At 41.7% G+C, this 12,604-nt stretch overlaps 1 protein-coding gene across 1 annotated transcript in view; it reads right to left on the reverse strand.

Moving 5' to 3' along the window:
* Positions 1-12,604, reverse strand: part of LOC308678418 (sodium channel protein type 5 subunit alpha-like) — a gene marked incomplete at its 3' end in the record, with an annotated part of 408,240 nt that overhangs the window by 212,089 nt on the left and 183,547 nt on the right. Inside the window, exons 9-10 of the mRNA XM_081345599.1 lie at positions 3,347-3,488; positions 1,717-1,914 (exon numbers count right to left, since the gene is read on the reverse strand). Of these exons, the coding sequence (XP_081201725.1) occupies positions 1,717-1,914; positions 3,347-3,488 (340 nt within the window). The remainder of the gene's footprint in view (positions 1-1,716; positions 1,915-3,346; positions 3,489-12,604) is intronic.

Here is a 12,604-nt window from a genome sequence, read left to right on the forward strand (position 1 = left end):
GTTTTCTCAGCTAATTCAGATTTATCTTGTTTGATTGACTGGCCACATTCTTTTATTTGCAGCCCCCTAACTTTTGTAGTAAGGGAATTGTCATAGTAATTTTGTAAGCTGCCTAGAATCATCTGTGCGCGAGTTGGGCAGCTATATAAATTTATTTAGTAAACAAATAAATATAAAGTAAGGGTGAAAGGGGCCTTCAAGGTCAACAAGGTAACCCATGAACAGGGACTGGCAAATTAGATATCCATGCTACCCTCTTTCTCAATAAACCAGTTTTTCCCTTGCCCACCCACCCTCTACAGCAGACATGTCAAACACAAGGCCCGGGGGCCGGATCTGGCCCGCGAAGTAGTTTCATGCGGCCCGCGAAGCCATCCTGGAAACAGTGAGGGAACGGCCCCCTCTGCCTTGGCCCTGGCCCAGAGACCCTCCTCCTGCCAGAGACCCCCAGATCTGTCCCACTCCTGCCCAGGCCCCATAGGCACCCTTGATGCGAACGATGTAGAGCTGGCCACGCCCACCCAGTAGGCCATACGTACTCTAGTCACGCCTACCCAGTAGGCCACGCCCACCCTGGCCACACCCACCTGGCCCCCTGAGGGCAACCGCAATGCTGATGCGGCCCTCAATGAAATTGAGTTTCACACTCCTGATCTAGACAACCAGGAGAGGATGGAAATAAATTTCCTCCCCAACAGCCTGGGTGTAATTAAACCCCCCAAAAGAGAAAATAAAGCCCAAACTTTGGGGGGGGTCACTTGGTCAGCAAAGCTGTGACTGGTGATAAAAGTCAACTGGTCAATTCCAGCATTGAAAGAAAAATCAACTTCGTTAACTAATGCAATCCTAAGTCTACCTAAATAACTTTCAGCTTTGCCCAAGGTAACTCTTCATCCAAGACTTTGGCCAACTCCTTCACACAGAAACACCGAAAAGTCCTCTTGCCACAATTTGACAGAACCTCCCTATGTTCTTTTATAGACAGTCCTCGTCTTACAGCCATTCATTTAGTGACCTTTCGAAGTTACAGCAGGACTGAAAACTGACCATTTTTCACACTTATGACCATTGCAGCATCCACATGGGTCACGTGATCAAGATTCAGACGCTTGGCAACTGGCTCATATTTATGATATATTTATGACGGTTGCTGTGTTCCGGGGTCACATGATCCTCTTTTGTAACCATCTGACAAGCAATGTCAAAAGGGGAAGCCAGATTCACTTAACAACCATGTTACTAACTGAACAACCGCAGTGACTCACTTAACAACTGTGGCAAGAAAGGTCATAAAATGGAGGGAAAACTCACTTAACAACTGCCTTGCTTGGGAATAGAATTTTGGGCTGAATTGTGGTTGTAAGTCCAGCACTGCCTGTGTTAGTTCTCAAGGGTCTAGGAAACCAGGCTGGCTTTTGAATGAGTAAGACCCCCTACTGCATGTGTTTTGAGAAGTTGGAGTTCCCTACTGCACCTTTCGTTGAGCAGGCTTGCTGCTACAGCTTTATTACAAACTTACCCTGGAACTGGAGTAATGGCCCCCATGTCTAATGGTGATAACCAATGAGATGCTTATTCTCACCATGCAACACAAGACTTTAGCACAGAAGTGGGAAACGATGGGCCCTTTGTGATTATGGACTTCAATTCCCTGCTGGCTCAAGAATTCTGGGAGTTGAAGTCCACAAGTTGCTCCAAGTTAAGAAGTTTACCAACCTCTTGCTCTTTCTTCAATGCCTCCATGGCCTCTCGAAATTTCTTTTCCTTGGCCTCCATTTCTGCAATGGTAGCTTGGTTCTGCTCCTCGTAAGCCATGGCCACCACAGCCAAAATCAAATTGATTAGGTAAAAGGACCCCAAAAATATGACCAGCATGAAAAAAAGCATGTAGATCTTTCCAGCAGATCTCAGAGTCTATATAAATCAGAGGGGGGGGGAGAGGGAGGGAGGGATGGAGGGGAAGAAGAAAAAATGGGAGAGAAAAGAGATATTCAAGAGTTATTAGAACCATGCATGCTTCATCATAAACATTTGTGAATCATAACATTAGTGGATCTCATTGCATTTTCCAGAGATGACCAGCAACAGAGAAAGATGTCTTCATGGATATACATACATGCATACATACACACATACATACTATATTTATTTGTATCCTGCCATTATTATTTTTAAATATAAGTCAAAGTGGCAAAGATAATTAACACGTCTTCCTCCTCCCACGAAAACAACCCGTTAAGGTGCTTAGGCTGAGAGAACGGGACTGGCTTGAAATTCTCCCCCCAGAGAGTTTTCTAAATGCAGGACTAGAAATCATAATCTTCTGGTGATTGGCCAAAATCATCCAGCTGGCATTTATGCCTGGGTCAGGATTAGAAGTCACCGTCTCCTGTTGATTGGCTCAAAGCCACCCAGCTAGCTTTCATGCCTAAAACAGGACTAGAACTCACAATCTTCTGGTGATTGGCCTAAAGTCGCCCAGCCAGCATTCATGCCTGGGACAAGATTAGAACACACAGTCTCCTAGGAATGGGTCCAAAGTCACCCAACTGGCTTTCTTGCCTGGGACTGAATTAGAACTCACTATCTCATGGGGATTGGCCCAAAGCCACCCAGCCAGTTTTCATGACTAAAACAAAACTAGAACTCATCGTTTCCTGGTTTTTAGTGTATTAACTTGATCACTAAACCAAAGTGGTTCTTAACTCCCATAGACTCTGGACAGCTGATAGCACAGAAACGTGTCTGCCCATTCTGCAACCACATAGAAACTATTTGCCAGTGTCTTTGTCTAGAACCGTGGTGGCACACAGAGCTCTCTCTGTGGGCACGCGTGCCGTCGCCTCAGTCCTAGACTTTCAGCTGAGTTTTATAAAATCTTTTTGCTTTAGGCCTCTGCCGCCATGTGCAAAAAAAGGTTCAATCAATTTCAACTTCTTGCGGGGGAAAAACAAGATCTGGCAAAGTTGGAATTGATTGATTGAACTTTTTAGTCCCACCCAGTCTGCTGTTACCACCGCAGCCATGCCCACCCAACTGGCCACACCCACCCAACTGGCCACACCCACCCAACTGGCCACACCCAACTGGCACCCGATGATACATGAGTGGGCTTTGGGTTGCAGTTTGGGCATTCGGTCTCTAAAAGGTTTGCCATCACTGGTCTAGAATATGTTTTCAACTTTTGTGTTTAGTTTTGAGATTCCTGGTCATCTCTCATTCAGGCATTCACCAAGCTTATTATTTTCCAAGCTGAGACAAAATCTACCAGTTGTTGCCATCTGCTGAGAGCCTGCAGGAAAGGTAAGCTATAACAAATAAACATGACAATAAATAAGCAGGCTACCTGTTGGTAGAGACGTTCCCAGCAGTCTTGAGTCATGAGGCGGAACAAGGAGAGAAAAGCCCAGCCGAAAGTATCAAAGCTTGTGAAGCCATGGTCAGGATTGTCTCCAGCCTTTAAACACATGTAGCCTGGTGGACATGTGCTGCAGAAGATAAAGTAGGTCTGGTGAGCTACACTAACTACCTGCTTACCAATGGAAAGCAGCAAATGGATGAAAACTAATCAAGGAGAGAGAAGCAACCTAGAACTAAGGAGAAACTTCCTGACAGTGAGACCAATTAACCTGTGGAACAGCTTGCCTCCAGAAGTTGTGGGTGCTCCATCACTGGAGGATTTTAAGAAGAGATCGGACAGCCATTTGTTATTCTATTATTCTGAATAACAGCTCTGTTATTCCGTTATTATGCTATTGAATATTCATCTCCCCTCCTCCCAATAAAAAACAAACAAAAAATGGACAAGCTATTTTTAAAAATCAGCTAACATATTCAATGTCTAGTCCATAACATGCTATGCTCATGTCAACACTACAAACGAATTTGGCTGAAGCCATTTTCCCTTCGTTTTGGGTTGCCACAGATTTGGGAGAGGTGGGGAATGAGTATTTTTTACTTAGTCAAAGCAATAAATTGTCCTGTGGGAACCAAGGTCATTGCTGATTGCATTTTGGCGGGTTGAAGCCTCAAAGCCCGCTCAAGTAGTTAATAGGGGAATGTGATTTGTGACATATTCCTGGGGTGGGAAGTTCAACTTTGTAACATTGTAACCTTTGGGAGGGAACTTTGGTCTTGGTTTCACTTTTGATCCTGCTGATATTGTGTAGCCAAATAAATATGTTCTTTAAGTTTAAGAAAATTATTTTTTGCCTTGGGGCTCTGTTTTACTGGTCTCATCTATCAGAACCATGACAGCTTGATCTTATCCAAAATCTATAAAAAGGTTAGGAAGCAACAATGCATAACTTCCTGTATTCCAGAACATGGCAATACAGAGAAAGACAAGGCTATACTGTATAGTCCTTGACTTACAACCATTCATTTAGTGACTGCTTGAAGTTACAACAGCACTGAAAAAAGTGATTTATGACCCATGATCATGTAAACAAAATTCAGACATTTGGCCACCGGCTTGTATTTATGATGATTGCAATGTCCCAGGAGCCATGAGCAATTCTGACAAGCAAAGTCTATGAGGAAGCTAGAGGCACTTAGCAGCCTTGTTGCTAACTTAAAAACTGTAGTGATTCACTTAACAACTGTGGCAAGAAAGGTTATAAAATGGAGCAAAAATCAGCAAGAGAAATTTTCGGGGACTCAGGGAAACGGCAATGTAAATGCAACTGCAAACTTGATGATGTGTCAACTTTGATTCTTTAGAATTGAAGTCGAGACATTGCCAAGTTGCCAAGTTCAAGAAACATTGCTTTAGTCTAGACCAGGGGTCGGCAACCTTGGCTCTTTTATGACTCGCGGACTTCAACTCCCAGAATTCCTGAGCCAGCTATGCTGGCTCAGGAATTCTGGGAGTTGAAGTCCGCGAGTCATAAAAGAGCCAAGGTTGCCTACCCCTGGTCTAGACAAACCAACTGTTAATTAAATATAATTAAATAGCCTGAATTTTGAAACACGAAGAAAAGGAAGAAAAATATTCTAAGACTGAATCATAGTCATATACAAGGCCCTCAATTATATTGGCACATAAATGAAATAATGGATAATGTATTATGATTGTTAAATAAATGGTTAGTCATGAGCAGATATTAAGGTTACTCAGTACAGCTATTCATTTATTTATTCATCCTATTTATATGATTGCCCATCTCACTATCAAATGACTGTGGGTAGCACGCAATAAAGGTGAAAACAGTATATAGAAATTCATACTGATATTATTAAGAACTTTAAAAATATAAAAGGCACATAACAAAAATTAAAAAGACACTGGGAAAAGAGCAGAGTTGATTACAGGTAGCCCTTGACTTAGAACAGCTCATTTAGTGACCATTCAAAGTTACAATGGCATTGAAAAAAGGGATTTATGACCATTTTTCACACTTAGGACTGTTACAGCATCTTCATGATCACGTGTTCAAAATTCAGAAATTTGGCAGCTGACTTGTATTTATAACGGCCGCAGCATCCCGGAGTCACCTTTTGCAAACATCTGACAAGCAAAGTCAAAAGGGGAAGCCAGATTCACTTAACAACCATGTTACTAACTTAACAACTGCAGTGATTCACGTAATAACTGTGACAACAAAGATTGTAAAATGGAGGAAAATTCACTTAACAACTGTCTCAGCAACAGAAATTTTGAGCTTAATCACGGTTATAGGTCAAGGACTCCTTGTATGCTGGGGCCATTTAAGTATTTTGCCAGTCCGCAAACAGGGTCTTAGGCTTAACGACACAACCAGGTCTTAAGAAACTTCCAGAAAGTCAGAGGAGATAAAGCCAACCCCATTTTATGGGGAAACGGTGATCCTAAAGCAGGGGCCACCGTAAAAAGGGGTCACCACTTAAGACCTTTCAGATAAAGCTCCTTAGCTGACGGAATCTGCAGCGGGCCCTCTTTGTTGAATCTATTCAGGACTGACCTCACTAAATAGAAGCTGAAGAAATTCTACTGAAGCTAAACAGTTAACTAGAGACCTAGTTGTTAAATGAAATTGCAAAATACATATATTGTGACAGCCACCTTCCTACGTACATTCTGCTCTACAAGCAAGTGAGATAAACATAGATGATAGGCTAAGAAAGGAAAGGACGGTGAACGACCAGCAAAAAAAAGTGGCAGATAGTGTAAGCATCTGGGTCGGATTTAATCTCAAAGAAGAGGAACTAGCAAAAAGGTTTCATGGCCTTTATGCAAGAGTTAAAACACATTGGAATGGGATAAATATTTCCCGGCTTAACTTTGGGTCTAGGTTGTGTCTGTAGAATAGATTGTGGGCTCACAGCATTTTGGAGGTGTTTTTTTTTTCCTATGCCACTGTCCTGCTCTCTTTTCCCCTTCCAGGATCTGCATCTTTGAACTGCTATTTTATTTTCCCACAATGCTCCTGATGTAGCATCACTCAGAAGCATGATGGGAAATTCAAATGGTGCTTTGGTTCCATCCACCTAGTCTTAAATAGTACTGATGAAGTCACTCAGAATGTTAGGATCCTGATTACAGGGAGTCCTCGATTTACGACCACAAAGTTGAGCCCAAAGTTTTTGTTACTGAGACATTTGTTAAGTTGTCAAGTAAATCACTGTGGCTGTTCAGTTAGTAACATGGTTGTTAAATGAATCTGGCTTCCCCACTGACTTTGCTTGTCAGAAGATCGCAAAAGGGATCACATAATCCTCGGACACTATGACCATCATAAATATGAGTCAGTTGACAAGTGTCTGAATTTTGACCATGTGGCCATGGGGATGCGGCAACAGTTATAACAAGTGTGGAAAATGGTAATTAATCACTTTTTTCAGTGTTGTTGTAATTTCAAAATGTCTCTAAAAGAATTGTTGTGAGTCGAGGACTGTCTGTACTAGAGAAGTCGCTCAGAATGTCAAGAGCCTGTTTACTTTTCCAGAGGATTGCATGTAAAAACTGAATCTGCCCAAGAGATTTATGAGAAACACCCCAACAAACCAAAAGTCAGCTCCTAACTTGTGTTTGTTTACATTACAGTATCTGTTTGTTTACATTACAGTATCTGTTCTTTTTGTAAGGGGGGCCGGATGTCAATGCTGCAAACATTGACATGTTTTTGCACTGACAATATAAGAGACAGCCTTTTGTTTAAACTGCTTCGCTTTGAATCTTGAAGGGAAGGAATTTTCTAACGACTATTTTGAGAAGATTAGAAAAGCCCACATACAGAATGGGAGGTGAGACCTCATATGTAAAACTCATTGGATAATGTGATTTATGACGTGTAGATAAGGGCGGGGATTGTGTGTGTGTTATGATGCGTTTGGGGGGAGGAGATTTCAGATTCTGGCATCCCTCTATGAGTGCCGATGTTTCGTTTCATTACGAAGACTTTTTAGATAAATAATATGCCTGCAATTTGTTTGATTTGTCTCATTCATCGGAACCATGACACTTTCATTCAGCAGCTGTAAAGCCATGCAGTTCATTGATCTTGGGATCCTGACTTTAGCTTAATTTAACCCTCCAATCGGAATCCTATATGCAAGGATGTCACTTCCTATGTGACGTAGGAAATTAGAACAATATCAAAAAGCACTAGAATCAGCACTGCTATTCAACATAATATTGATCCTTGCCCTAGAATTAGTTGTGCTGGTTGTGTGCAGACAAAAACTAGATAGTCCTCAACGTGACCACACTTGAGACCCAAATTTCTGTTGCTAAGAAAGACAGTTGTGAAGTGAGTTTTACCCCACTTTATGACATTTCTTGCCACAGTTGTGACTACAGTCGTTAAGTTACTGTAGTAACCCAGTTATTAAGTAAATCTGGTTTGCCCATCGACTTTGCTTGCAGAAGGTCACATGACCCTGGGAATACTGCAACCATCATACATAGGAATAAGTTGTGACCCATCTGAATTTTGAGCATGTGACCATAGGGATACTGCAATGGTCACTAAACAAATAGTTGTTAAGTCGAGGACTGCTTGTATTCAATATGTTCAGTGAATGCTGCTTGTAATTTAGAGGCTAGTAAACAACAGTCAGAATTGGAAGTTGTTCATAGATTGATTCTCCACAATCTTTTAAAACTATCATCACTTTTGAGATCAACAAGTTTTTCTTTCCAGAGTTTTCAAGTTATTAAAGCAAGCAAAAAATAATAATAATCTGTCTACATTCCTAACATACAATAGTCCAGAACGAAAACCGTGTAACAACATCGGCCTTATTCTTCCATCCTAAACACATTTTGCTTCTGTCACCAGTCAAAAGAACAATTACCAAATGTTTACTAGCTTTGTTCAAACTTCTAACATTGCCAAGATCTGTCTTCCAGCCAACTTCTGAATTTAGTCACCACAATCTTAGAAAAAAGAATGACTGCAATTGGAAAAAAAAAAAACCTTCGTCTTTTATATCTTCCCATTTGTGGTAAACATTTCAGCAGTTAAATAAGAAATAATTTACATGCAAAACTTTTTTTGTTAGAAAAAAAGTACAGCCACTTTTGCATCGTGTCTAACAGGTGTCTTAAAGTTTTTTGTTGTGTGTTTTTTTTAAACAAAAATACGTTTAGGGATTTTCTAAAGAAAAGCCCTGGCAACAACAGCAGAAATTGTTCTACTTTAAAATTGCACTGAAATTCACAGGAAAGTTTCTAAGGCTTCATTCTCTTTCTAAATTAGTTGTATTTATAGAATAGGTAAACAAATGCACTTGGAAACCAAAGGAAGAAAAATGCATCTCCCTGTAAAGCATAAAAATTACTTTTGGCTAAATCTATAAATGAAAATTAAAGTTTATATAGGAATTAACTATCATTAGGATGCAGTTGTCAAAGGTGTTTTGGTATAAATGCCATTTGCCTCAATTTCTCTCTTTTTTTTTTTTTTGTATTTGCTAAAACAGCATTCCCCTTCATGGATTACTGCCTTGTCGTGGTGAAGGGGCTTGCGTAATTCAATGAAGCTATGAGCTATGCCGTGGAGGGCCACCCAAGACGGACAGGTCATAGCAGAGAGTTCTGACAAAACGTGATCCACTGGAGAAGGAAATGGCAACCCACTCCAGTATCTTTGCCATGAAAACCCTATGGACAGTACCAAAAGGCAAAACGATATGACGCTGGAAGATGAGCCCCTCAGGTCGGAAGGCGTCCAATATGCTACTGGGGAAGAGCAGAGGGCTAGTACTAGTAGCGCCAGAAAGAATGAAGCGACTGGGCCAAAGCCGAAAGGACGCTCAGCTGTGGATATGTCTGGTGGTGAAAGGAAAGTCCGATGCTGTAAAGATTTTTTCTCCATAGGAACCTGGAATGTAAGATCCATGAATCAAGGCAAGCTGGACGTGGTCAAACAAGAGATGACAAGACTGAACATCGACATCTTAGGTATCAGCGAACTAAAATGGACAGGAATGGGTGAATTTAATTCAGATGACCATCAGGTATACTACTGCGGGCAAGAATCCCTCAGAAGAAATGGAGTAGCCTTCATAGTCAATAAAAGAGTAGGAAAAGCAATACTGGGATACAATCCTCAAAATGACAGAATGATCTCAGTTCGAATCCAAGGCAAACCATTCAATATCACAGTAGTCCAAGTCTATGCCCCAACCACCGGTGCTGAAGAGGATGAAATTGACCGGTTCTATGAAGCCCTACAGCACCTTATAGAACTAACACCAAAAAATGATGTCTTTATCATCATGGGGGATTGGAATGCTAAAGTAGGAAGCCAAAAGATAACCGGAATAACAGGCAAGTTTGGCCTTGGAGTACAAAATGAAGCAGGGCACAGGCTGATAGAATTTTGTCAAGAGAATACGATGGTCATAGCAAACACTCTTTTCCAACAACCCAAGAGACGGCTCTACACATGGACATCACCAGACGGTCAACACAGAAATCAGATTGACTATATGCTCTGCAGCCAAAGATGGAGAAGCTCTATACAGTCAGTAAAAACAAGACCAGGAGCTGACTGTGGCTCAGACCATGAGCTTCTTGTTGCAAAGTTTAGGCTTAAACTGAAGAAAGTTGGGAAAAGCACCAGGCCAGTCAGGTATGAATTAAATCATATCCCCGTTGAATATACAGTAGAGGTGACAAATAGATTTAAGGAATTAGATCTGATAGACAGGGTGCCTGAAGAACTATGGACAGAGGTTCGCAACATTGTACAAGAGGTAGCAACCAAAACCATCCCAAAGAAAAAGAAATGCAAGAAAGCAAAATGGCTGTCTGAGGAAGCTTTGCAAATAGCTGAGGAAAGGAGGGAAGCAAAAGGCAAGGGAGAAAAAGAAAGATACGCCCAATTGAATGCAGAATTCCAGAGAATAGCTAGAAGAGATAAGAATGCCTTCTTAAATGAACAGTGCAAAGAAATAGAAGAAAACAATAGAATAGGGAGGACCAGAGATCTTTTCAAGAAAATTGGAGAGATGAAGGGAACGTTCAATGCAAAAATGGGCATGATAAAGGACCAAAATGGCAGGGACCTAACAGAGGCAGAAGAGATTAAGAAGAGATGGCAAAATTACACAGAAGAACTATACAAGAATGAGCTTAACGTCCCTGATAATCACAATGAGGTGGTCACTGACCTCGAGCCAGACATCCTAGAATGTGAAGTGAAGTGGGCCTTAGAAAAGCTGAGCAACAACAAAGCTAGTGGAGGTGACAGTATTCCAGCTGAGCTATTCAAAATCTTAAAAGACGATGCAGTAAAAGTGCTACACTCAATTTGCCAGCAAATTTGGAAAACTCAACAGTGGCCACAGGATTGGAAAAGATCAGTTTACATTCCAATTCCAAAGAAAGGCAGTGCCAAAGAATGTTCAAACTATCGCACCATTGCACTCATTTCTCATGCTAGTAAAGTTATGCTTAAAATCCTACAAGCTAGACTCCAGCAGTATGTGGATCGAGAACTACCAGAAGTACAGGCAGGATTTCGAAGAGGCAGAGGAACTAGAGATCAAATAGCCAACATACGCTGGATCATGGAGAAAGCTAGAGAGTTCCAGAAAAACATCTACTTCTGCTTCATTGACTATGCTAAAGCCTTTGATTGTGTGGATCATAACAAACTGTGGCAAGTTCTTAAAGAGATGGGAGTACCAGAACATCTTATTTGTCTCTTGAGAAACCTATATGCGGGCCAAGAAGCAACAGTGAGAACTGGACACGGAACCACTGATTGGTTCCAAATTGGGAAAGGAGTCCGGCAAGGCTGTATACTGTCGCCTTGCCTATTTAACTTATATGCAGAGCACATCATGAGAAAGGCAGGGCTAGATGAATCAAAAGTTGGAATTAAGATTGCTGGAAGAAATATCAACAACCTAAGATATGCAGATGATACCACTCTAATGGCAGAAAGTGAAGAGGAACTGAAGAGTCTCTTGTTGCGAGTGAAGAAGGAGAGTGCAAAAGTTGGGTTGAAACTAAACATTAAGAAAACCAAGATCATGGCATCCGGCCCTCTCAATTCCTGGCAAATAGATGGGGAAGAAATGGAGGTAGTGACAGATTTTATTTTCCTGGGCTCCAAGATCACTGCAGATGGGGACTGTAGTCAAGAAATTAAAAGACGCTTGCTCCTCGGGAGGAAAGCCATGGCAAATCTAGACAGCACACTAAAAAGCAGAGACATCACCCTGTCAACAAAAGTGCGTATAGTCAAGGCTATGGTCTTCCCAGTTGCAATGTATGGCAGTGAAAGTTGGACCATAAGAAAGGCTGAGCGCAAAAGAATTGAGGCCTTTGAACTCTGGTGCTGGAGAAGACTCCTGCGAGTCCCTTGGACTGCAAGGCGATCAAACCGGTCAGTCCTAGAGGAGATCAACCCTGACTGCTCTTTAGAAGGCCAGATCCTGAAGCTAAAACTCAAATACTTTGGCCACCTAATGAGGAGGAAGGACTCACTGGAGAAGAGCCTAATGCTGGGAAAGATTGAGGGCAATAGAAGAAGGGGACGACAGAGAATGAGGTGGCTGGATGGAGTCACTGAAGCAGTAGGCGTGAGCTTAAATGGACTCCAGAAGATGGTAGAGGACAGGAAAGCCTGGAGGAACATTGTCCATGGGGTCGCGATGGGTCGGACACGACTTCGCAACTAACAACAACAAAAACAGCATTGGACCAAAATACTGGGAGAAAATTTAAAGTCAACCACATACCTCAAGTTTTCTTCTTTCTCTCTAGAGTGTTTTTGTAAAAAGAACGATGTCACAGGTAGCCCTTGACTTATGACCACAATTAAGCCCAAAATTTCTGTGGCTAAGCAAGGCAGTTGTTAAATGAGTTGTGCCTCATTTTATGACCTTTTGCCACTGTTGTTAAGCAAACCATTGTAGCTGTTAAGTGAATCAGGAGATAACTTTGCTTGTCGGAAGCTGGCTGGGAAGATTAGCAATAGTGATCACATGCCTCTGGGGCAATGCAGCTATTATAAATATAGGTAGCCCTCAACTTACAATGGTTCATTTAGCGGCCATTTAAAGTTTCACTGGCACTGACCTTGACCCTGGAAAAAGTGACTGTTTTCACACTTATGACCTTTGCTGCAGCACCGTCATGTCACGTGATCAAAATTCAGACATTTAG

This window comes from Vipera berus (assembly GCF_964194415.1).
Source record: "Vipera berus genome assembly, chromosome: Z".
Taxonomy (NCBI): domain Eukaryota; kingdom Metazoa; phylum Chordata; class Lepidosauria; order Squamata; family Viperidae; genus Vipera; species Vipera berus.